Here is a 23194-nt window from a genome sequence, read left to right as displayed (position 1 = left end):
ACCACGCTTCAGAAGCTTTGCAATTTTGAGACTGCTCCATCCCTCTGCAAGATATCTCACTATTTTTGACTTTTCTGAGCCTGTCAAGTCCTTCTTTTGACCCATTTTGCCAAAGGAAAGGAAGTTGCCTAATAATTATGCACACCTGATATAGGGTGTTGATGTCATTAGACCACACCCCTTCTCATTACAGAGATGCACATCACCTAATATGCTTAATTGGTGGTAGGCTTTCGAGCCTATACAGCTTGGAGTAAGACAACATGCATGAAGAGGATGATGTGGACAAAATACTCATTTGCCTAATAATTCTGCACTCCCTGTATAATCTATCAAGCCGAGCTGCCTTCACATTGCTCTCAGAAACTTTTACATATGTATACTGTCTGGTTGTGGGATGGAGCTTTCTCCACACATCAGTCAAATCATTCTGAAGAATGATTGTAGACAAAAGTGAGCCCGAAGGTGGGTGAGGCCCTCCTGTGTTTCTGTCAACTGAAGGGTGGGTTGTGCAATTCCAGTCCCCTCCCACCACTATTATTGAACCACTATTTAATTTTGATAACTCATCATTAATTTTACGAAGTAATCGCACACAACCCGCAGCTGAGTTATGGGCGTATACATTCATAAAAGCAAAAGATATTCCCTTAATGGTTGCTTTTACTACCCGTGCCCTTCCCTGCTCTATCTCACAGACAGAAACATGTGACAGTTGAAGGTACCTAGAAAATAAAATTGCTACACCCGCATTGAGGTTAGTACCATAACTTAAAAAAGCCTGCCCATTCCAACTCGTTCCCGATTCTGTCTCATTATCTATAGTGCTATGTGTTTCCTGCAAAAAGAACACATCAATGTTTTTGTTCTTGCTAAGCTCCACGACTGCACGCCTTTCCCTATCCCTACCCCCATTAATGTTAAGTGTACCTACTCTCAAATTTGCCATATAAGACGGAGAGAAGAAGAGGAGAAAAAGAGAAAAGACAGTGAGACGCTTCCAGTAGCTTTGCGTGCGTTCACAAAAATCGTTCAGATACATGAAGGCCTGCCTTCTTAGTGACTGAACGTGCTGCAGTCTGGTGTCTTTGCAGCCAAGACGAACAACCCTGAACCCGCTAGCAAACTTTCTAAAGCGGGTCAGTTCCTTTTCTAGTAGCTCATTCAGGATGAACGGCGGGACACCGGACACGGTGACCCGCGTAGATGGCACAAACAGTGGCGAAACAGCCACAAACAAATCATCCAGAATGATCCCCCTTTCAACTAACAGGTGAACCAAGCAGCGAAAAGCAATCACAACCTTGTTCACCCGAGAGCCATAAGTTATATTCTCAAGGCCCACCTGTTCACCAACAGCTAGCAGAACCTGCTCCACGGTGTACTGCTGGGATGCCACCACCCTGGCCCCATGTCTAATAGACAGGGGAGGCGAACCCTCACTGGGGAGGGACGCCATGACTCAAGGTAAAACTGGCCAATTAACTAAAATTCTTCACTTCACACAACACAATGAAATAAACTTGCCTTACCTTTTAACCACCCATAAAGCCCAAAGTTTTCCGGAAAAAACAGTCCAAACGTCCCAAACTCACTCAGCCGCTCCACGCACTCACCAAACACCTTCACACACCCATTCACTCACACTCCCAGCATGCAGTGCAGGAAGGAGAGGAGAGGAGAGAAGCCAGATGGAAAAATGAGGCAATCATTTTCCCCCTGACTATCTGAATAAATAGATTTGCTTGTGTTCTATTAATGAGGTTCATATGGGTTAGCATGCATCATATTTCTGCCACTCTGAATATGGTTTATTAGCAGCCGCTGCATTTTGGATCTCATTTCAACAGCCAAATATATTCAGTGGGTGGTGATATATTAAGAGTTTTCATAGAGACAATATTTCAATCTGTTGTTCTTGTTTCAGATGGGATCACTTTTACCCATCCATGCACCACTCTTTGTGCCCCTCTACAAGCATAAATACAGCCGAACAGCACATGTACGGTATTTACAGTTTTACTGACCCTTGTACAACAATGGTTTCTCCACTGAAGGGTAAAATGTCATAAAAGTCACTGATCTATTCATTGATTTGGACCTCTTTTTGCCTCGCTGCCTAAAGTGTCTGTAACGTGGATATGTGCCTTCATGACTGCGGATGCGCTGACCCTCATTACAATATTTAACCACTATAGCCTAAATGATCGCATGAAAGACAAACAGCAGCAACGTGTATGCAGGTTGTGATCTTTCAAGTCTCTGACAGCGTTAATGGTGCCTTACCTGTCCCAGTTACCCCAAAAATAATCGTGTCAAACTGCGTCCCCCAATTAAACCCCTCAGTCACTCACACTACCATTTAATTCGTATTGCTCATTAGCTTGAACTTGACGCAATACCCAGACTGTTACACGTTGTTGTTTTGGCTTTGTTTGTTTGTTTGTTTCTTAAATGGGCGAGGGTAGCAGAAGGGAATGGTTCCATTTTGGTGCTTGTTTTTCTCTCTTTTTCACTCTCTCTGGGCTTGTTGTTGGTTTACTTGACAAACGCTTGCCCCATCTCTGAATAAGAAACAAGTATTTTGCATTACAATCACAAACGCGATTTATTTGTTAATGTGTAATGCATAGGGCATTGCGAATAAATTAATAGCAACCACAACACTGGCAAACAAAAGAGAAACATGAACTCAATTTAAATGTGATTCTGTGCTCTTTAATGTATGGCTTAATAAGAATTTGCAGGCCACAGGCGAAAAAGCTTTAACAACTCCATAATTGGAATCCAAACACGTACAAATTGCCAGCGCTGCGTTGCATACCAAGTGCAAAAGTGTGAGTGGGGGGGAGCATGATGAAATTGTTTGAAATACAACAAAAAGCCACTGTAATCAGAGCCTGCTGACACAGCAATGGGGGAAGCCTTCCCACTGCGAGGAGATGATCCTCTGCATCATCTGACAGAAACCTAAAACAGCTTTGTCTAAAACATTGATTTCAGCTGCAAAGAGAAGAGATTCCTCTTCTCCTCTCGTCTTTCCCAGCTTCTCATCTCCATCAGCAGCTCCCCGTGTCTGGTCTCCCATTTCTTAATGATATATTTTTAAGTGGGGTACGTGTGTACTGGGAAATAAGGCCGAGTCTCTCCATCTCCTCTGCACTGAATTGGCATGTAATTAAAGAGTGTTACATGGGAGAGAGGGAGGGAGCGCGTGAGGCAGAGGGAGAACGGAAGACAGTAAGTAAGAAGTGCGTTCCTGCTCAGTCGTAGAAATCACGAGTGTATGTCCACGGGGTCTGTGAGACACAGCAGGCACTCCTGCTGTGCCATCCTTTAGTGCTCTTTAGGTCTATTTGGCAATGAAATACATTCCTGAAGTCCTGCAAAAGCACACATATGTTTCCTTTATGGTGTAAAGAATAATAAGTAGCTCAAATGTAGAAACACTCAAAAAAATTCACACACCTAAATAAAAAAGAATTTTAAAAAGATAGTAAAATATTACTGAGATATTACTGAGAATACTATGGCTGGATTGGTTCCTTGACCAGCTATCTGTTTACTCTTTCAGAAATATTGTTTTAAATTAGTCAGCCAGAAATACTCTGACCAGTAGTGATTCCTTTGAAAACACTTCCAAAAAAAAAAAAAAAGAAAAAAAGAAAACTGCTGTTACTTCATTGGCCATTTAAAATACTTATTTTTGGCTATTGTTATTGGTAGTGGCATTAAAGTTGTGTATCAAGAAAATTCCCCCACCAAACCCCCAAAACAAAGTCTTTGAGGATATTTTTTCAATTTATTGTTTTAGAGAAAATTCAAGTTTATTCAAGTTTGTCATCTAGAATTAATAATTCAGTCTCAGCAAACAGACTTTTCCTGGTAAATATGATTTCGAAATATGTCTCTTTGTTATTGTAGGTCTTTACCTTGCAATATAAAGCGCCTTGAGGAAACTGTCGTTGTGATTTGGCGCGGTATAAATAAAACTGAAATGATTTGAATTTACAGTTTGCTTTATTTGTTTTACTCCCTCAGCTAACATAATTATAATAACCTGGTGCAGAATTGTAACTGGTCTAAGTGCAAGTTGAAGTATAATACTTGGAGTATTATTGCATTGTGCCTTCCTTCTTCTATACAAAATGAAAAGTTTCTCAATTTGGTACATTTCTGTCTGGATATATGCAGCTTTTTCATGTTTGGCTCTTTTGTTTTATTATGATTATGTTTAATTTTTGTGGGTTCTTTTTTTTAAAGTTTGACCTAAAATAGCTCCCAAATTTAAGTCACATCCCCTTATTTTATTTTATTTTTTTATCATTTGTTAGAATTTTTGCTGAATGTTTCTATGAGTCTGGAACTTTTACTTAAAGTGTTTGTTTCCGTCTTTTGTAATTTTCACAATCTCAGCATTTAGTAATTTGCACTGCCACTCTGGTAGCTGCTGGTAAGCTGAATACGAGCACCCTACTTCTACATAGGCAGTGGGCATAAAATGCGTACTGCAGAATCGTCAAATATGAATGCAATTCCGAGGAGACAGGCCCGGTTTAAACCACAACCTCTCTCTTTTAAACTCCACCTTTCATACCCTCTTTTCTCCATCTCCTTGCCCCAGAGGAGCCAAGCTGCCCCAGTGTAATGAAAAAGTGTGAACTTGCTCTCACTGTGGCATTTCCTTGGCCAGAAAGTGTGAAGGTAGCAGAAACTGAGCCAATCCTGGCACCAGCCTTGTCTGCTCGCTCACACATCATTTGCACTCTTTGGAAAACGCTATCACTGTGGCTAGATTACTTGCTTACTTCATTTACTGCCATGCAGGGCTCTAAGGGAACTGAGAGCCTTTCAGAAGGGTCGGTAGCTGAAACGCACATCATCGGCGTGGATGAAACGTGATTATGACCCGAATCATCGCCAGTCGGTTAGGCGGGAGGCTCTATGGCACAGATTGACCACGAGGGGGGTAATCAGTCTGGTCTCATAGAATCTTTTAGTTTATCTAATCATTTTCTTATCTTTGAAAAAAACACAACCACACTTCTTGATCTGTTTACACACAACAATCATGTCAATACTTAGGGCGAAGGCTGAAAGAGGGCAAAGAAAAACAGCTAGCGATGGCAGGGACCTTTCAAAACAGTCTCAGTCATTGTTCTGACAACAACATTTTTGCTGCCCCAGCTTAATAATGAGCCTCATAATGATATTGTAATAAAAGCAGTAGCCTTCTTTAACCTGTAAACCTTAATTATGTCAGACATTCACCTTCTATAGCACCAGAAACTGTGCACAGTAAACATCTCCTAACCCTGAATCCTCGTGCACTCTTCCATCACTCCTCCACTAATAACTGTAACCCTTCATCTCTGCTGCACCCAGCTCCAAAATCCTTTTCCATTTCCTCCTTCACTAACCCTCCCATCACACCTTCACTATGAGCTGGGGGAGGATGAACACTGCAGAGCACTGAGGAGCATCGGTGTCTATCATGAAGGCAACAAATAGCCCCTGCACCCTCGTGGTATCCTCTCTGACCCCTGAGTAGAAGAACCTCAGCCATTGATTTGTTGCTACTTGCTCACATAGACTACACTATAGCCTCCAAGAAGCGGTCAAACAGATCCATAGGCAGAACCTCCCAAAGGATTTCGTGTGTGTGTGTGTGTGTGTGTGTGTGTGTGTGTGTGTGTGTGTGTGTGTGTGTGTGTGTGTGTGTGTGTGTGTGTGTGCATGCATTCATGTATTTGTGTGTACATGTGATATATTGCCTAATGAGTGTGACAATTACATTTAATTCTTTCCGAAATGCTCAGTATATGTTTCATGATCAATACAGGGAAATAGAAACCATCACAGCAATGCAGGCACGCACTGTATACTGATACCTTCACAGTCACTTACTAGAATAAGTGTTGCTTAAGTGGTACTTCATATATATTCCAGCTGGTAAGTCATGACTGACTATCTTTCTATGACAGAATAACTGTATAAATGTGTTAAAATTATCATTGTGAACTATAGCCGTAAATAAAGCAGACATACAAAGTGTTTTTGAGAGTTAAAAAGTTCAACGTACTACAACACATCAATAGTTCATTCCCTAATAAACCATAAATAATTAAAACTGACATGTCAAATCATTGTCACGAACTTGTATTTGTTTGTTTATAATCACAAACTATCTGAAAATGTTGTTCACATTAATTATAAGTCTTATTATAATAATGCCTCAGTTATAATATATTTAATTATGCAATGTGTGTTGCAATTAAACACTTTAATTGTCACTAGACTTCTTGTTGCAGAATTGTAAGGTTGGCAGTAAGATTATGCAAGGCTCCTTTGTATGTTTACTATCATGCATTCCAATACATTTTTAAATTGAGAAAATGAATCACATTTTTATGAACATATAATAGAGGTTAAAGCTCAAACTCAGAACAACCTATCTGGAGATTGTTGTGACATTTAGATAAATGTACTTTTCTTTGTGGATGCAAATATTCAGCCGTCTCCTTAATGTTATCCAACTATTTAATAAAAGCAAAGGAAAGACTCCTACAATCAGTTGCAAGCATAACCACAGGGATTGCTAGCAGCGGGAAAGTCTCAACTCACAGAGACTTTGGAAGAGAAACCTCATAAATCCTTCAATTATCAGCTTGTTATATTTGCTATTAAGTGAACTTGTGCCAATTGTAGATGTCCATGTTATATTTGATCTGCATGTTGGCAAACATACTTATGACATATACACGTATTAGCATTAAAAAGGAATTTCCAACAACCACTTTATAAAGTTGGCAGCAAATGCAGGTTTTGTTGGTGACATGGCAGATTGCAACCAGCAGCCCGTCCCCAGAATTGGCCAGAATCCCTGATATTTGGCTGGATAACACTTATGATACAGCACTTTGGCATCCTCCACTGTTCTATAGCCTTTAAAGTAAGCCTTGACTTTTGTAGACTCTCTGAGTACATCATCCCTCTTTTGCTATTAAAGCCATGGTCCAATCTATAAATAGTAGTCCAGTGCCCTGCATCCCTGATGAGCAAGCTAATTGACACTGTTAATGGATAGAGTTTCACAGAGCTGTAAATAATGTGTAGGTTCACACTTACTGCCTCCTGCCGTGTTACTTCTGGGAGGGCAACAAGAGTTTACCTGCCAAGTCCCGTCTCTCCAGCCTGTCATCCCTGCTTCCCTCCCTGAGCCAAGTCTGCTCCGGCCAAGGGATTTACAGAAATCAATAACTCTGTGTGCCCCCACCCCACCTCCCTCTGCCCGAGTCAAAGTCAGAAAACTGCATCCTCTTCATGTACTCTAACAACCTCTTGAAAGAGGAAAACAGGACTACAAGAAAGGAAACCATAAAATCCCTTTCATTTTGGCCCACACCGTTTGTATTTAAAGTTTCCCTTTAATGTATGGCATATTTGATGCAATATTACTAAAAATGCATGTCCTCTGTCTAAAACTAAAAGGCATTTAAACCTCTGAGACAGCTCAATTGATCATAGCAAAGCCACAATCATAGATGACTGGCAGCTGCAAACTGACTATGGACTAAGAGACAGATCAGGTTCTCAGTCACTTTGATTTTACAAATTGAAAGGTACCTTAAAAGACATCGCTTCAAAGGCACGGAGGTTGCTTGGATGGACTGTTTGAAAGAGGGATGAGAAAGACAGACATGCAAGGAGAGCAAAAAACACTACCTGGTGAAATCATTCACACATTCATTCTCTATCAGTATACCGCTGTACATGGGCAACCTAATGAAATGAGATACACTTGATTTATCCCACATTGGAAAATTAATTTGTTAATGTGAAGTAAGTATAAAATGTGTCCAATACTGTATCTGTCCTTGTGGCAGTGAAGCTGAATCAGTCTCTTAGAGAAGGTGCTCCGTTGCATGTCCAGCAAGTGGTGCCGGAGGTAGTCACGATGCAATCAGTGACCACCTCTTCGAGACTGATGTATATACACAAGCCTTTATAAAGACGCTGGTAATGAATACTGTTTTTTTATTTTCCATCTTTCAAAAGCTCATTTTCACTTATACCCTGCTTGCCAACAATATAATTTGTGTCATTGTCCTAACTTTTATTTATTTATCTCATATCACCACTGCAGCTGGAGGAGACAATTAATTAACACTAATGGTGTGACTAACAAGCAGACACCGGGGTGTTAATTGCCTCGATGTACTGTATTTCCTGGTAACCACATTAAATGGATGGATGGATGGATGGATGGATGGATGGATGGATGGATGGATGGATGGATGGATGGATGGATGGATGGATGGATGGATGGATGGATGGATGGATGGATGGATGGATGGATGGATAGATAGATAGATAGATAGATAGATAGATAGATAGATAGATAGATAGATAGATAGATAGATAGATAGATAGATAGATAGATAGATAGATAGATAGATAGATAGATAGATAGATAGATAGATAGATAGATAGATAGATAGATAGATAGTCTTTTTTAATTAAGCCAGATCTACCGTTGTACAGTGTACCACAGATCAGATGCCATAATGGAACTCATATAAAGTCCATATACTTTGCTTATTCTACAAAATTAATATTTGATCACCAGAAAAGTAACACAAATTCTGTCTCTCATCTTTCTATTCTGGCATGCAATTTGCTTGTATCAAACACACACAAAAAATGGATGCGATACATCTCTAGTACAAAGCCTCTGACCAGTTTATGTCACTGGCAATAGAGCACAGAGACTGTTGGCTGCGGCATCACTCCTTAAGTGAGAAAGATGGATGGAAGGAGCGTGGAGAGAGATGGCTGAGCGATGGAAGAGACGGGGTGTGAGGGGAGGCATGGAAAGGCGCTGGAAACGAGGCCTGCAGTCGCCCACAGATGCTCCCTCTGTCTCTCCCTCCTTTTGAGCACAGTACGGGAGCAGTCTTTTGGGGAGGCTGGCAGGCAATCAGTGATGCCATGCCAGCAGTGCAGCGATGGCAGCTTAACCTATTTTCGGAAATACCACAGAATATCTATTTATAACCGTGCTGAGCCACATGTATCTTCACACATCCCTCATGGACTTGAGCATTCTTAGACATTTTCCAATCTAAAATGTGCCTTCCTTAAATTTCAAGGATTGCTTAATATCTGTGGAAAACAAGGTCTGCTAATAGTTCTGCTTATCCCCACTTAGGGTGGCAAACTACCATATTATTCACGCTGTCAAAATACTAACATTTTTCGCATAATATATTTTGTCATTAATTATAAACAGTTTTGCTGTTACTGCTTGCATTCTAATCATAAAATAAGAAATCACCTCTGGACAGCACAGAATTAACATTACAAGTAGCAGTGGTATTATTGAATTACATATTACTAGTGTTACTAGAGGGATTTTCTCATGTCAGCAGCTTTCAGGTGATTATTTTATCTGCCAAGCTTGGCCTCTGCTCCTCCTCAATCCATCCCATCCACTGTTGCCCAAACGGCAAACAGCCTGTCAGAGGCATCCTCCATGTCCCAAGCTGAACCATCACTCTACTCTCCCAGCGCCTTGGGATAAAAGCTGCCATTTGTTTCTGCATCTCTGACAAACACTTATCCATCTGTCCATACATCCATTGTTCTGTGCCATGTGTCTGTCTGTCATTTGCCTCGTGAGCCCCGCTTCATACATGTTCCATCCTAACTGTGCAAATGCTCTCTGTCACACCGGGCTGTATGACAGTGGGGGGGGGATTAGGTGAGAGTACCAAGTCCAGTATCCACAAAGCTTTGTGTTCACGTGCACTCTCAGGCAGATTCGTGTAAGACATAAATGCATTGTTCATTCACACCAATATCAAGGACTCGACGATTTGGCAATCAGAGAAATGTGACAGCTTGACTAATCTGTGATTGTTTTTTGTCCAAAACACGGGGGCTAGCAAGCCCTCCAAGGGCACGGTACTATAAGACAAGACAAATAACTTATTATTTTCCAGGCTTGTACAAGGCTTTATCGCATGAGTTTTCCTGAACCATTCCAAAATGGAGAGGGATTATCACAAAACATTGCATTAAAATCTCCTCTCTCCCCTCTCCCTTGTTATTTCATTTTCCTTCTAAAATGAATCTGTGCCCAGCCAGGCTCAAACACAACATTAAAGAGCTCATGCTATTCTAACAGAAACCACCAACCCCCTCCTCCTCGCGCTCTCCCTTTTCCGCCCTCTGTGCCTTTATAACCCCCCTCCCCCCTCATAAGAGTACACTCTGCTCTGTAGGCAATGGCACTCTGCAAAGCTGCCCATTCAAAATAGATAGTCTAAATAGAGGGAGATAGAAGCCTAAGAAAATAGCTCTGACCTTTGAGCCTGAGCAGGAAGGCAGCGCGCTTCTGCCAACTCTACCTTTAGAAAAGAAATGTGTCCACAAAACAGCCAAAAATAATTCAACTCAAAAATCTTCCATTTAAAATTTCTGGAAAAAGCCAGTAGCGCAAATTAAAATCGCCTTCCATCTCGCATCGATTATTATTATAGGTTGTCATCAAAACAGTCAACTTACCAATATAACTTTTTAAAACACCATGGCATCACCACCATCCCTTGAAACACAAACACTGTCCAGAAAATGTAGAATGAAGGACCAAAGAGCTTTATTTACTTGAGTTAATGAAATGCAAAAACATTAGAGGTTTTATTAATGAGTTAGACCTCACTGCTCATTTTCCCATCTCTGTTCCCATTCTGGGCACCCATTTACAGCAAACACATTCCACAAAGGTCATGGTGTAACAGCACTTCCAACAAACTGAAAGTATAATATACTGCAAGCAATAATGAATGTTGCATTGGTGCAGGAAATCAATCCATCTGAAAGGCTCTCCTGGGCAGGTATTAAAGGAGAGGGAATCGGAGACGGAATAAAAGTCAGGTGAGCCTGGTGAGCAGATACAAACCTCCAGCAGAGCGCAGCCTTGTTGCCATCTAAGATTGCCAATCTGCTTGGGAAACCAACAGAAAAGAGCAGGAGAGAGAGGGAGGCAGCACTCCTCATCCTGAAGTCAAGGCCCATAGCGCCTGTCAGTACCCGTTGAGCTGCTGCATCTTTTATGAGGAAAGCCCTGTTGCTTATTACAATATTTACAGACGTTTAAAGATTGCGAGGCGAGTGTTGTTACTGCATTAGCTTGGCTCGGTGGCCTTCGCTCACTAGACTCTGACAGGAGATTTTATTCTAGATTTGTTCAATCGAATCACTGCACAAAACTACACAGAGACCGAGAATTGTTTTTCAGGTGACTCAGAGGTCACACGCACAGCTGGAACGGAGTGTAGCTTTCATGGCATTTATGATATTGGTTCATTTCATTAGTAAATAGGCAATAATGTCAAAAGGAATAAGTTCCAAAGCTGTCTATTAAATCTGTAATATTAACACAGTTCGGTCTTTCTGTACAGTCCATGTCGTATCTACAGCTCTGTTTATGGATGTAAGCGAATTTTTCCCATCTGTTTCCCCAGGAGGGATGCTGTCCTACAGCAGTGCCGTGATCTTTGACACTTTCCATAAGGCACACGTAATATGAAAATGTGTGCATGTACTTCCATAATATCAAAGGAAGAAAGCAGCTTTAACAAACCAACGGTTGGTTTAACCAGTGCTGTTGCCTTTAAGCTCCATCTTCATAAAGGAAAACTGGAATGTATAGTTCTGGTTTGATGAATATGCTTTGTTCCAACTAGCTGTGCTTCCTTCCTTCTTTATTCTTTGAGGAGCACAACTTACAGAGAAACCCTATCCATCAGACTGCTTCAGACGAAGGAAAAAATAAAAACTTGAATAAATATTTCATTAGATTATTCTGTGATTTAATGTGCTTCTGCTTGCTGGGGTCTATGGCAATATCTCCATTTATAAATGCATTAACACAGTAATACTCAACACAAGCTTAGTATTGATATCCAGGCAGCCTTACTCGGCAGAATGGAGCAACCTAGGGATTTTTTTTTGTCTATGCGTCTACCTGTTGTGCTAAATTATACATTTCCTCTCTGATCTGAGTGCATTGTGGAAACTCACATGATATAATCTACCCAACTGCACTTTTAATTAAAGAATTTGATATAGCAAGCAACATAACAGGCACAATGCATAAAAGGAACACTGGTTCTGGATATATGCAAGTGCATATATGCATGTATGTATTTGTTCTGCATGTGCTAGTCAAAGGTAATTAGAGCCAAAGGGAGAAGTTTTCATAGTCTGTGATAAATTCAACATCAGGAAATCCTCTACTTATTAATACCAATTGGGCGACAATAATTGGCAGGCCATCGACAGCGTGGGCAGAATTAATCATTTGAAGAGGCAGGCTAGACTGAATTTTTAATTGGCAGAGGCAGCCACTGTTTAGGGAGGCAACCAGCTGATCACCCAAGAGACTGCTGCTTCAGACAATGCACATTTGCTAATCCTCTTGAGTCAAGTTATTATGGCCATGCATTATTATCACGCTTTACAAACTAATTCCATGTTTTCCCTCTCGGATTACCAAGGGGAAAAAACAGTTGCATAAGAAAAGAGGAAATAAACACAGAGAGCACAATGTGGATGAAATGAAAATCCAAAAAATCCAAATGACAGAATAAGCACAATGGCTACGAATGCACAACACTTAGTATAATGAAAATAGCATGTGCGCATGTGTGTATGTGCGTGTGTTCCTCTGTCCATCGATGTCTTTGTTAGTGTGAATGTGCCACTTTGAGGGTGCTTGCCCAGTGTTTCCATCAGGATGCGTACCCCATAATCCTTTTTCTGCTTAATAACGTGATTAACTATAAAATAACCTCATCAAGGATCACTGACACATTAGAGTTTGATTTTGTATTGTTAATTGTGCAACAAGGCTTCATTACATCCTAACTCATTTAATTTGACTGAACTATGCTTATCTAAAATTAATTAGCGGTTTGTACGTTAAAATTCAGGGTAAATAATGACATGAGAAATGCATTTGGAATCATATTTTTAGCATTTTTGCTAGATCAGAAGGAGAGGATTATCCAGCTACATTTAAACAAGATTTTTTGTTTAGTAAAATGCAAAAAAAAAAAAAAAAAAAAATTATAATGCACAATGAACAGATATAAAGGTTCACTGGATATTTTTAAGGGATTTCACTTTGTTGAAAGGCTCTTTTGAGTTTTGCATTTCAAACTGACAAGAGAACTGAGGAGGTTGATCATACAGAGTCTCACCGAAAGCAAGCAGTACATCTCAATTACACATTTTCCTACTTCTTCTACTTTACCACCAGGGCAAGAATGATGTAATACATTGATGATAATATAATGCTACGAGGAAATCTAACAAAAAACCTTTTCAAATGAATTACAATGTAGTTAAGCAGTTTATCACTGTATTAATTGACAAAATAATTGCTAATTATGACATATCAAATTTATGGCCTAGACAAATGTCAAATATTTCACTTGAATTATATACATGTCTACCAAAGATCAGTGTTTTTGTATGCGTAATGGAAATGTGCTGTTTATGTTATGTGGAAAGCCTAAATTGTTTTTTCCCTGATAGCACGGTAAGGTGACATCATTCAGGACCCAAAATACTGCCATCACTGTAACATGGGTGAAATGACATTTTAGTATATGCATGAACACAAGCACAAAAACACACACATCCAAAGCAAACCAGATCAGTGCAATACTGAAGAAATGACTTCCACAACAATAACATCAACTTTACGACCGTCATAAAATATGTGGCAAACATTATTATTATTATTATATACTGTAACTGTATCCTGGTTTGAAACCCTCACAAAGACTTGTATTAATTATTCTGAAGGAGATGGGGACGACCTTTGTAGCAGAAACAAATTTAATATCTTGCGATGGTGACTTGATGCATGACACGACAGGGTTTGTAATGTTTACTGTCATACATTATCATTTGTCTTTTCTAAATGTCACTGTAATAAAAGGCTTATCTCCTGTGCTTACATCCTTCACACATCTGCATCTGCTCTGCGAAATGAAGAATCCACGTGTGGAAAAAAACAAAGAAAAGGGTTTTTTATAACTGTGGATTTGACTAAATGATAGTCGAGGCCATTGCATGCTTTTGTTTGTGACTTCTATGTGTCAGCAATGAAATCACCATAAATGTTCTCCAAATGCATTAAGTATGCAATTGCCCTTTTGTCGTTATATGAATAAGATGTTGCAAACTTTGTGGACAGTGCACTGGCCTGACCGTTACAATGAAACTAACAGTGATCACAGTGCTTATAGTCAAAGCCTGAATGTCACTGATCAGCCAGTGCAGCTCTGGGGTTATGCACTTCAGGTCTAAATTAAAGGTTGGGTGAGGGTTCACGGGTCATGACGATGACAATGATGACGTCTGCACTGCTTGAATCTAGGGGATGGGGGGTGCGGGGTATGAGGGGGGGCTGTATCGTGAAATGCTTTTCCCACCCAGGCAGTGATCTATATTCTTGCTAGCCAACTTCATTATGGAAGATGGAAGTTGTCAGTGTATGTATAGTGACCTGAGTGGATTTACACCCTCTGCTTCCATTTCAGCAGAAGCATCACTGCCCACTCTCCGTGGCGACGTCCGTCATCTTGTGACAGTTCGTGCGCCCTTTGGAGACGTTGTAGAATTGAACTGATTTCGCCGTGTCGCGTTTGCACCCAGCCCGCTCTATTTGCACATGGGGAGATGTTAAAGAAAGCATATGGATGAATAAATGATGCCGCCCCTCCGCAAAAGATGGGACTGGCAAGAGGAGGCTGTTGAAAAATGCATCCTTTCCGAGCGCCTCTGCCCCACTTAGGAGCGTGTTAAGGAAACACTCAAAGGCAATAAAATGAAGAATTTTTCCTCGTGTTCAAAACACTCAAAATATGTGCAAATCTTTCTTTTTGTGGTCATAATAAATACTGAAATTTAGAGATAGAAATACAAAAGCGCGTCAAACCAATCTGATAATTACTAAAAAGCTAAAAACTTGCCTTACGCACAAAAAAAGCAACTGGAGCAAAATGCCAAACCTCATGAATGTTATACAGAAATATGAGCAGTGATGAGCATAACGATACAGATTATTTGGGGGATTGACAGCTGAGCGATTAAGCCCGATTAAACATGAAAATAAAAGTGACAAAAATCCGCATTTCACTACAAATCAGTTCAGTACGTACAGATACTAATAAGCAGATATTAAGCTTCATATGGGCCTCTCAGCCATTCGAGGGGCGACACATTACCTTTGTGCATGCCGGTGTATCGGTCCTTGAGAACTGTCAGTTCGTGGATTTTCCCAAACTGTTCAAACAGGGGTTTCAGGTCTTTTTCTTCCAAGTTCCGCGGTATCTGCCCGATAAACAGTTTAATGGCATCTTGGTCTTTCATGTTGCCGCTCTCCGGATGAATTGAAATGGGTTCTGACCCGTTCATGGGTTTCGGAAATGTGATCTGAGGGTACTGGTGCTGATGTGGGATAAGTAGTAGTGGTTGTTGGGTCGGTGGTGCCCCCGGTCCGGTGAAAACCAGGCTGGAGTGAGAGGGCTGGGGCTGCTGTGGATGGTGCTGCCTTCTTGTTTCAGTCTGAGTGAATCTGGCCATTCTGAGCTGGGAGCAGAGTGGATAATAATGACAACACACACACACACTGTGAGAGAGCAAGCACTCAGCTGGAAACCAGGCTGACTTTCTATCCGACACACAACACACACGCACACACAGCGAGGAAGAGGGGGTTGATATTGGTGAAATAAGCGCGCAGAAGCGATATGAGACACTATAGAGCGACACCCAGTGGTGTTTATGATGTACTCGAACTCAAAAAAGACTTCTTTCGGCTGCTTCCTTTAGGGGTCGCCACAGCGGATCATCTGCCTATGTTCCCTATCCCATCATTCTCCTCTGTCACATCAACCCTCTGCATGTCCTCCCTCACTACATCCACGAACCTTCTCTGAGGTTTTCATATTTTCCATCTTTTCCTCCTGCCTGGAAGATCCATATTCAACATCCACTGTCCAAAATCCTTCCTCTCCACATGTGCAAACCGTCTCACCCTTTTCTTTCTCACTTTGTCTCCAAACAGCTCACCGTGATCTGTCCCTCTGATGTACTAATTTCTAATTTTGTCCATTCTGGTTCCTCCCACTGAAAATCTTAACATTTTTAGCTCTGCCTCCTCCATAAATTACAGCAGGTCTCACTATCATCTTGCAAACCTTCCCTTTCTTTGCTGCTATGCTTCTGTCACAAATCTCGCCCTGCCTGCACTCTCTTCTTCACCTCTCTTGTCCACTGTCTGTCACTTTGGATGGCTGACCCCAAGTATTTACACTCCTCCACCTTGACTATCAATAATCCACCTTTCCACCAGTCTCCCTCATATATCCACACGTGTAGTCAGTCTTGCTTCTACTCAGTTAAATTCCTTTTCTCTCCAGAGCATACCTCCACCTGTCGAGGCTCTCTTCCACATGTTCCCTACTCTCTTGTGGCCCCACGTAGCTGGGTTCAGCTCAACTCAGGAAAGACATTTTGGCAAAAAAAAAAAAAAAAAACAGAACAAAAAAAAAATGAAAACATTAAAGATGGATTTGCTTTTGTTTTGTTTTCAATCACTGTCAAGACTGAAGGCAAAACCTTTACTTTAGTGAAAGTAGCAGCACAAAGAAAATTACTCAAGAGATTATTTCCCACAGCTGACATTCACAGTGGGGAAAACACAGGTGTTAGCAATTACAATAATGACAGCTCTGTTCTGTTTAAGCGCCCCAGTATGCAAGTCTGCAGCAGAATAGCCCGACTATTTACGCTCGCATATTTCTAGCTGTAATTTATAAAATGTCTTCTCTTAAAGTTTGATCACATTTTAAAATTTTAAATGTGGAAGCCAGCTGTCAATCTCTCAGTGTGTAAACAATGAATGAACCCTCTGGTGTCCACAACACTGTTTTGTCTTTAAAGGACCATCAGGAGGGGTAAAGAACACATTTATTTCTTTTTTCTCTAAATTAAAACAGCTGAAGGTTAAACAGTGCTATGGTGCAGGCCATTACCATGTATTTGAATTAATGGCACTGTAACAGTATCCAAAGGTTGTTCTTAAATCAAATAATCAAAGATTGGCTTTTTAGTAAGACATTCCATTTTTCTGTTTCTGTGCCTACAAAGTTATCACAGCACAGAAAAGCTCAGCAGAACTTTTGTTCTAATTAAAATGTACCTTTAGAAGATTGCCATTTCATTTGGCTAATTTGGGTTCCCGAATCTTAATATTAGGTCTCTGAGCTGAAAAAGGATTTCTGCACTGAGCAAAGACTGTGGATTTTTTCCCCCCTTCATTTACTTGCTCTGAAAGAGATCACTTTACAGCCGGTGCTGAGAGGAGGAATGAATGCAGGGATCAATAACACTTTCAACGCTTTCATTGTAAGTTGCATGTACAGTTTTAATGAGCATGCGAGTATTGTAGAGAGAGCGTGGAAAGATACAGACCCTCTTCTTCAATAGCCAATTTTCAGCAAATAAAATGACAAAATATCAACTACTGTAGACAAATAAGTGAGCATTGAACTTCTTGTTCTTCCTCACCACAACGAATTCATAATACAACATCCAAAAGACAGAATTTTATGATTAATCTTTGAAAGAATAGTAACCACAAGGAAACTAGGCAAAGAGCTTTTTGTTGGATCAACATACAGAGCAATAATATCAGCTTGTTGATATAGAATAGAATAGCTCTTTATTGTCATTGCACATATACAACAAAACTGTTGATACAAAATCTGTGATCTGTGTGCAGCCGGGCTTGTTGTCACGGCTTACATGGAAACTTAAAGGATTTTACTTCACCTGTGCTTTTCAAAGTTAAAATGCTGGCTGTAAAAACAGTTTATTGTCATCAGATTGAGTCGAGAGACCAACAAGCATTAACTACAATTAAGAGACTTACCATATTTTTTTCAAATAGCATGCAGACTAATCCCCCAAGAGGGGATTTATTTGCATCATTTGCTTTCTCTTTGCAGACTCTGTCAATAGCACTCAAATCCTTCGTGAAAATGAAACGCTGAACAAAAGAACGCCAGCAACAAAACTAATGCAAAACAGAGTAGGTAGTTTTGCAACTTAGCCACAAACCATCCTTTAAATAAAACACATCTGCAGGACAGATTTCTAATTACAGCCTATTTAACAGTGGGTTAAATGAAGTGATATACTGTCTGTGACAGCAGGCTCAAGGCTGCGAGGTGAATCGATACTGCTGGCTGTTGCTGCTGCTGCTTCTCTCACCGTGGAGGAACGGCACCACAGGGGTGCTCTCCCAGAACTTTAACTTCTGAATATCTGCATCACTGTGTAAGTGAACCGCCTTCAGCAGCCCCTGTTGTTTTGAATTCCGCGGCGCACCTGAAAAGCTAGGCGAGTCTCACTTCCGAAGGGCCTAACGTGCAGCAGAAACAGACTGGTCAACAAAGTTCAGCGTTGAGAAGTTTGGAGAAAAAACATGGGCTACAAAGAGAAGACGGCTGTTTTCTCTGGGAGAGAAGTGGAGGTCATTTCAACTTTATTGAATTCTGCTCGTATAATTTATTTTTGCAAAGTTCAATAAGCGCAAGTATAGAGAGAAAGACGTAAGCTGGCAGGGGTACACATTGACACATACCAGTCAATAAAACGGCGGGTGGTGACTACATAGACACAAGGCATTTTGAAAAATGAATGTTACTCTTTGAAGCAGTAGGTCCCAGAACACCATGTAAGTTAGAGTTGCTGAAGCTGCTGTTTGTTTTCAATTTGCGCACCACAGTCAAAGTCTTATTTTATGCTCCACTCATAGTGTTATTAATTTATTGATTAAAAGAGGCAGGGTTCTCTGGCCATCTGAATGGGAGTTGGCAGGGACAGGAATCGAAGTAGATGTGTTTGGCATATGACTCAGCGTGTCAGCCCGCTTACATCTGCAGTGGGGAAACAAACAGGGACACAGTACAGCTCATATTGAATAAGGGTAGTGAGCTGTCATGGCTCGGGCTCAGTGGCCTCTGAGGGAGGCTGAGTGGCTATTTTTAGGGATATGGTCAGCGCAGGGGGAGGGGTATTGAGAACTTCCACTTCATGGTTTTTTATTGACCAATGCCATTAGTGTTTTACCAGGCTGACGGCAGAGACAAGAAATCAATAAAGGTCACACTATTTGTGCAAACTAAAAAGTTACATACAATTTAACTTGCTGGCTTTTATTTTGCTGCTTGTTAACCAGTCTGGACCTTGAGAGGGAGGCAGCCTAGCTTGAGCTGTTCAGCTTGGGAAGTCTTTGAGGCCCGAGGGAGACAAAGGCAGCTCTGGGAGTCATTTTGCATTCTGCGAGCTCTTGTAGACGTACAGTCAAGACAGACATACTCCTACACTCATAAACACACACGCCACCCAATTATCCAAATTCAGCATTGTTCTCCAGATTGACTAACTCGCTTGCATAATAAGCAAACACCGTCCATGTGAAAGCGCACTTTAAAACGCTGCATGCTGTCTTGTTATGAGTTGATGTTGGTGAGCGAATTAGGAACTTGACATCACAAAGTGCGCAACACTTTGCTGTCAAGAGACAGCTCCTCTCTGCTCGGGCTGGCTTGGTGATTGCAGTTGTGGGTAAGCGGCAAGAGTAAGATGTGTCCCCCGGTGCCTAATTCATCGTTGCATTCTGGTTATGCATTGCAAAGCACGCTTGTTCAGCTGTAAGATGTTTTTCGAGAAAATTAGGGTGTGATGTGATGATGGTGTATCACACTTGAGACAGTTTTATGGACCAGTGACTTAACAGGCTGATGAGATGTGATAAGAGCTGGTTGAACTGCGGAGCTGGGGTGATGCACCTTTCTTTACAAGCCTTAGATCCCTGGAATGAAAGTAGCTTAGAGCTGTTTGATATTAACCAGTTATTCCAACAAAGAAGGACATTTTAGAATTTTTTTTTTGTTTTTGTGGTTTTGGTTCTGTTGCAATCATTAAAAGGGTCATCTGTGTCAAATAGCCATCCATTCACTTACTTTACTGTTCATCTTACCAGGTTTACACTGGGATATTTTTGCAGACACTGGGCGAAGGTGGAGTTCTCACATCCAACTAACACAGAGAGAAATACCACACAAATTTAGAAATGCAACCTAACATGCATGTTAGTGGACGTCAGGAGGGAACTGGAGAACAGCCACGCACCCACAGGGAGAACATGTAAACTTTCCACCAAAAAGGCTTTAGCCAGCCACAAGGTCGAAGCCAGCAAGTATTTCCTCACTGCGAGGGGACAGGCCTAACTACTGCGGCACCGTTCTGACTGTGTGTCAAACAAGATCAGGAAAATAAGCTTAAATGTGTAAATAATTGAAACAGTGATATATTTTTTAAGATCTAAAGTAGAGATAAGTGCTACTTCACTACATCTGTTTGCTCTAATAAAACTCCACAACCCGAAATGACAAAATAGTAAAGACTTGCACATGAATTCTACAATCTCGGTGAGCATACATAATTATCCAACAGAGCCAATTTAAAAAGCAGCCGAAGAGTACACACCAATTTCCTTTTTTCATTTCCAGTTAAGAAAGGCCAGGAGTGTAATCATTAGGAAAAAGAAGGAAATGAGATGCCTCTTGGAGCCGTGCTTACAGTAACTAGCTGTCTAAATAATAATTACATCAACCTCCCTTAACTCTCTGTAGAATGAGCAATATAATTTTTAAGGGGACCTCAGATTTAAACTGCACCCAGGGGGTGTTTTTATTTATATTTCATTCTAATTGTCCCTGCTTACTTTCCGTGTTTTTACTCTGGTTGGTTGGTAGCAGTTCATTTTGGCACTAAACAGATCCAGTTTGTGGTTTCCTCCAGCTGAATTGGAGGAACTGCTTGTACTTTGTCCATGGAGGAAGTGAAGCAGACTGTTTTCTCCTGCACCAGTCTCTTGCTGTGCATTATATGTGTTGACGGATAAGAGAAGGGACAATCATTGAAAATAATTTTGACATATTGTAGATTAATTTTATCACCCAAAATTGCTTCCCGGAGAATCCTGTCACCCACTGTGACTGCAGTTTTGTTGCAGAGGAGAGAAATAGTCAGCCTGCAGAGCAATCATGTCTCCTAATCTGAGTCACTGCTGTGATCTGAGTAGCCTCAACAGCTACCTCAATTTCAAGATTGCCTGGACTGCTGCTGTTTTAGTATTGATACAATTATCGCTAGAAAAACATCATTAGATCAGCAGATTACATGGTGTTCAAGCTGCTTTTCCACAACCTCGGGTCAGCGGTGACCATTTTATTTGTATGCAGAACTGCCCATTTTGCAAGCAGATCTGCCCTTCCTATGTGTGTGTATATGATAAGTATATTTGCCTGGAAAGAGAAAATCCCTGCAATGTTACAAGTAAATCATTGCAATATTGAAACAGGTAAAATGGTGCACCAAGGTTTATGTATGAAAGTGTTTCCAAACACCCTTTTTAAAAAAAGAAAATACAAATCTGTACCAGAACAGTAGAAATTACAGACACTATAAACAACATTTTATAAATCCTTATAAAAGTTGGTCATTGTGATTTAAAAGAAGTTGACAAATTTTCTTTATACTCATTTATAGGGCATTATTTCAAGGGAATTTCCACCAAAATAAAATGACATGTAACAAATGATCACCGACTCTAGTCCCAGTTTATACTTGCACATTATAACCACAAGGTGGCAGTCGTGGTCCACTTCATGCTCCCCTCTGATCCCAGTCATTTGAGGACACCCATGTCTAAATAATGACTAACCTATGATAAATTATTGATACTTCCCCTAAAGCTGTGTTAGGAAAGCCAAAAAAGCAAATCTTAGTAGCTGGCTCTGTATTTTGGCGTCCTTCGTTAGCTGATTACTTCTCTGCTTTGGCACAGTCCGTGCGGAGGCTTTTGCACAACTTTTATGTCAGGGAGCTTCTATTTGGTAACAGTAGGGGAGACCGGGGATAGTTGTAACATTTTTGACATTTCTGTCTGTAAAGTGGAGCTCTTTTAAGGTAGTGGATTCAAAATGGAATGCAAAGTATTTACATGTCTCTGCTATCAAATAGTGCAGCTATTTTCTCTGCAGCGCAATTACTCATTGCATGGTATGGTGAAATGTTACAATTAACCCCATAGTCTGGGTTAGTTGTAACATATCCCACACTATGAAATGTAACACAATGAAATAAGGGTACTGACAAAACATTAACATGTAATCTTTTTTATTCAACACATGAATGCACTTAGAGCCATTTATGTAGCTGTGTGTGTGTGACAGAATGCAGAAATCTAGCTTTTGAACCATATTCCAACCCCCCAAAAAAGACAAATTATGGAATTTTCTGCAACTGAATATTTCATTAATTTAGGTTGGTCTTCCTTGATTTTGGCCTCATTGGCTCAGTGGGCATTGTAACCTACAACTCTTGCACCAACTTTTGAACATAACAATGAAGCTGAAAAAATGTAGTTGTGCAACAGCATCACAATTCCATTACTTTTTTCATGGCTTACCTTGGTGTGGTTTGCAAAGTGCTTCAGAAAGATGAGGAAATCTGTTTCTTGCACCCATCCTGATTTATTTCCACTACCACTACTTCCTACTGGTCCATCTCTGACAAAGTGGCCTGTATTATGTATGCGTGGGAACACAAACAGTGGAGAAATTGTGTTGCCAATGGCATTAACCACATGTACTAAGACCAGTGAACCTTTCTCTGATGTCATTGCCCCAACTTGTTTAATATAAGTTAAAGTAATAGTGCGGTAAGTTGTAATAGGGCTGTTCGATATAACAATATATACCGGATGACGATATAAAAGCGTCTATCGTTTCATTTTACGCTACCGTTTGTTTCGTGGTGTCGCAAAATAAACGGTTTACGGCAATATTTTTTCATCGTTTTGATGGTCACTGTAGTGGCTATATAAATTTCTTAAAGTTCTCTCTTTCTCTTATATTTAATATAACCACACTACAGACGGACAAGCGCCTGTTTTTATGCTTGTGGTTAGCAACAATGACGGTCACACCATCGCATGTCCGCTTGTTTATGTTCCACATAAACCTTTCACAATAAA

At 40.6% G+C, this 23194-nt stretch overlaps 1 protein-coding gene across 5 annotated transcripts in view; it reads right to left on the bottom strand.

Annotated features, from left to right (window-relative positions):
• The window catches only part of celf5a (cugbp, Elav-like family member 5a), a 188284-nt gene extending 172534 nt beyond the window's left edge, over positions 1 to 15750 (bottom strand). For 3 of the 5 annotated variants that reach the window (XM_085398401.1, XM_085398399.1, XM_085398402.1), the window contains exon 1: positions 15306 to 15725. In XM_085398401.1, the coding sequence (XP_085254527.1) occupies positions 15306 to 15663 (358 nt within the window). In that variant the 5' untranslated portion in view covers positions 15664 to 15725. Of the gene's footprint in view, positions 1 to 15305 lie in introns of all 5 variants that reach the window. The other 2 variants (XM_085398403.1, XM_085398400.1) reach the window with 2 other exon arrangements.
• Between the last annotated feature and the right edge of the window lie 7444 nt (positions 15751 to 23194).

This window comes from Rhamphochromis longiceps, linkage group LG23 (assembly GCF_057381845.1).
Source record: "Rhamphochromis longiceps isolate RC_006_pf linkage group LG23, R_longiceps_female_GT1.1, whole genome shotgun sequence".
In the NCBI taxonomy this organism is placed as follows: Eukaryota; Metazoa; Chordata; class Actinopteri; order Cichliformes; family Cichlidae; genus Rhamphochromis; species Rhamphochromis longiceps.
This window is presented reverse-complemented; position numbering and strand designations above follow the sequence as displayed.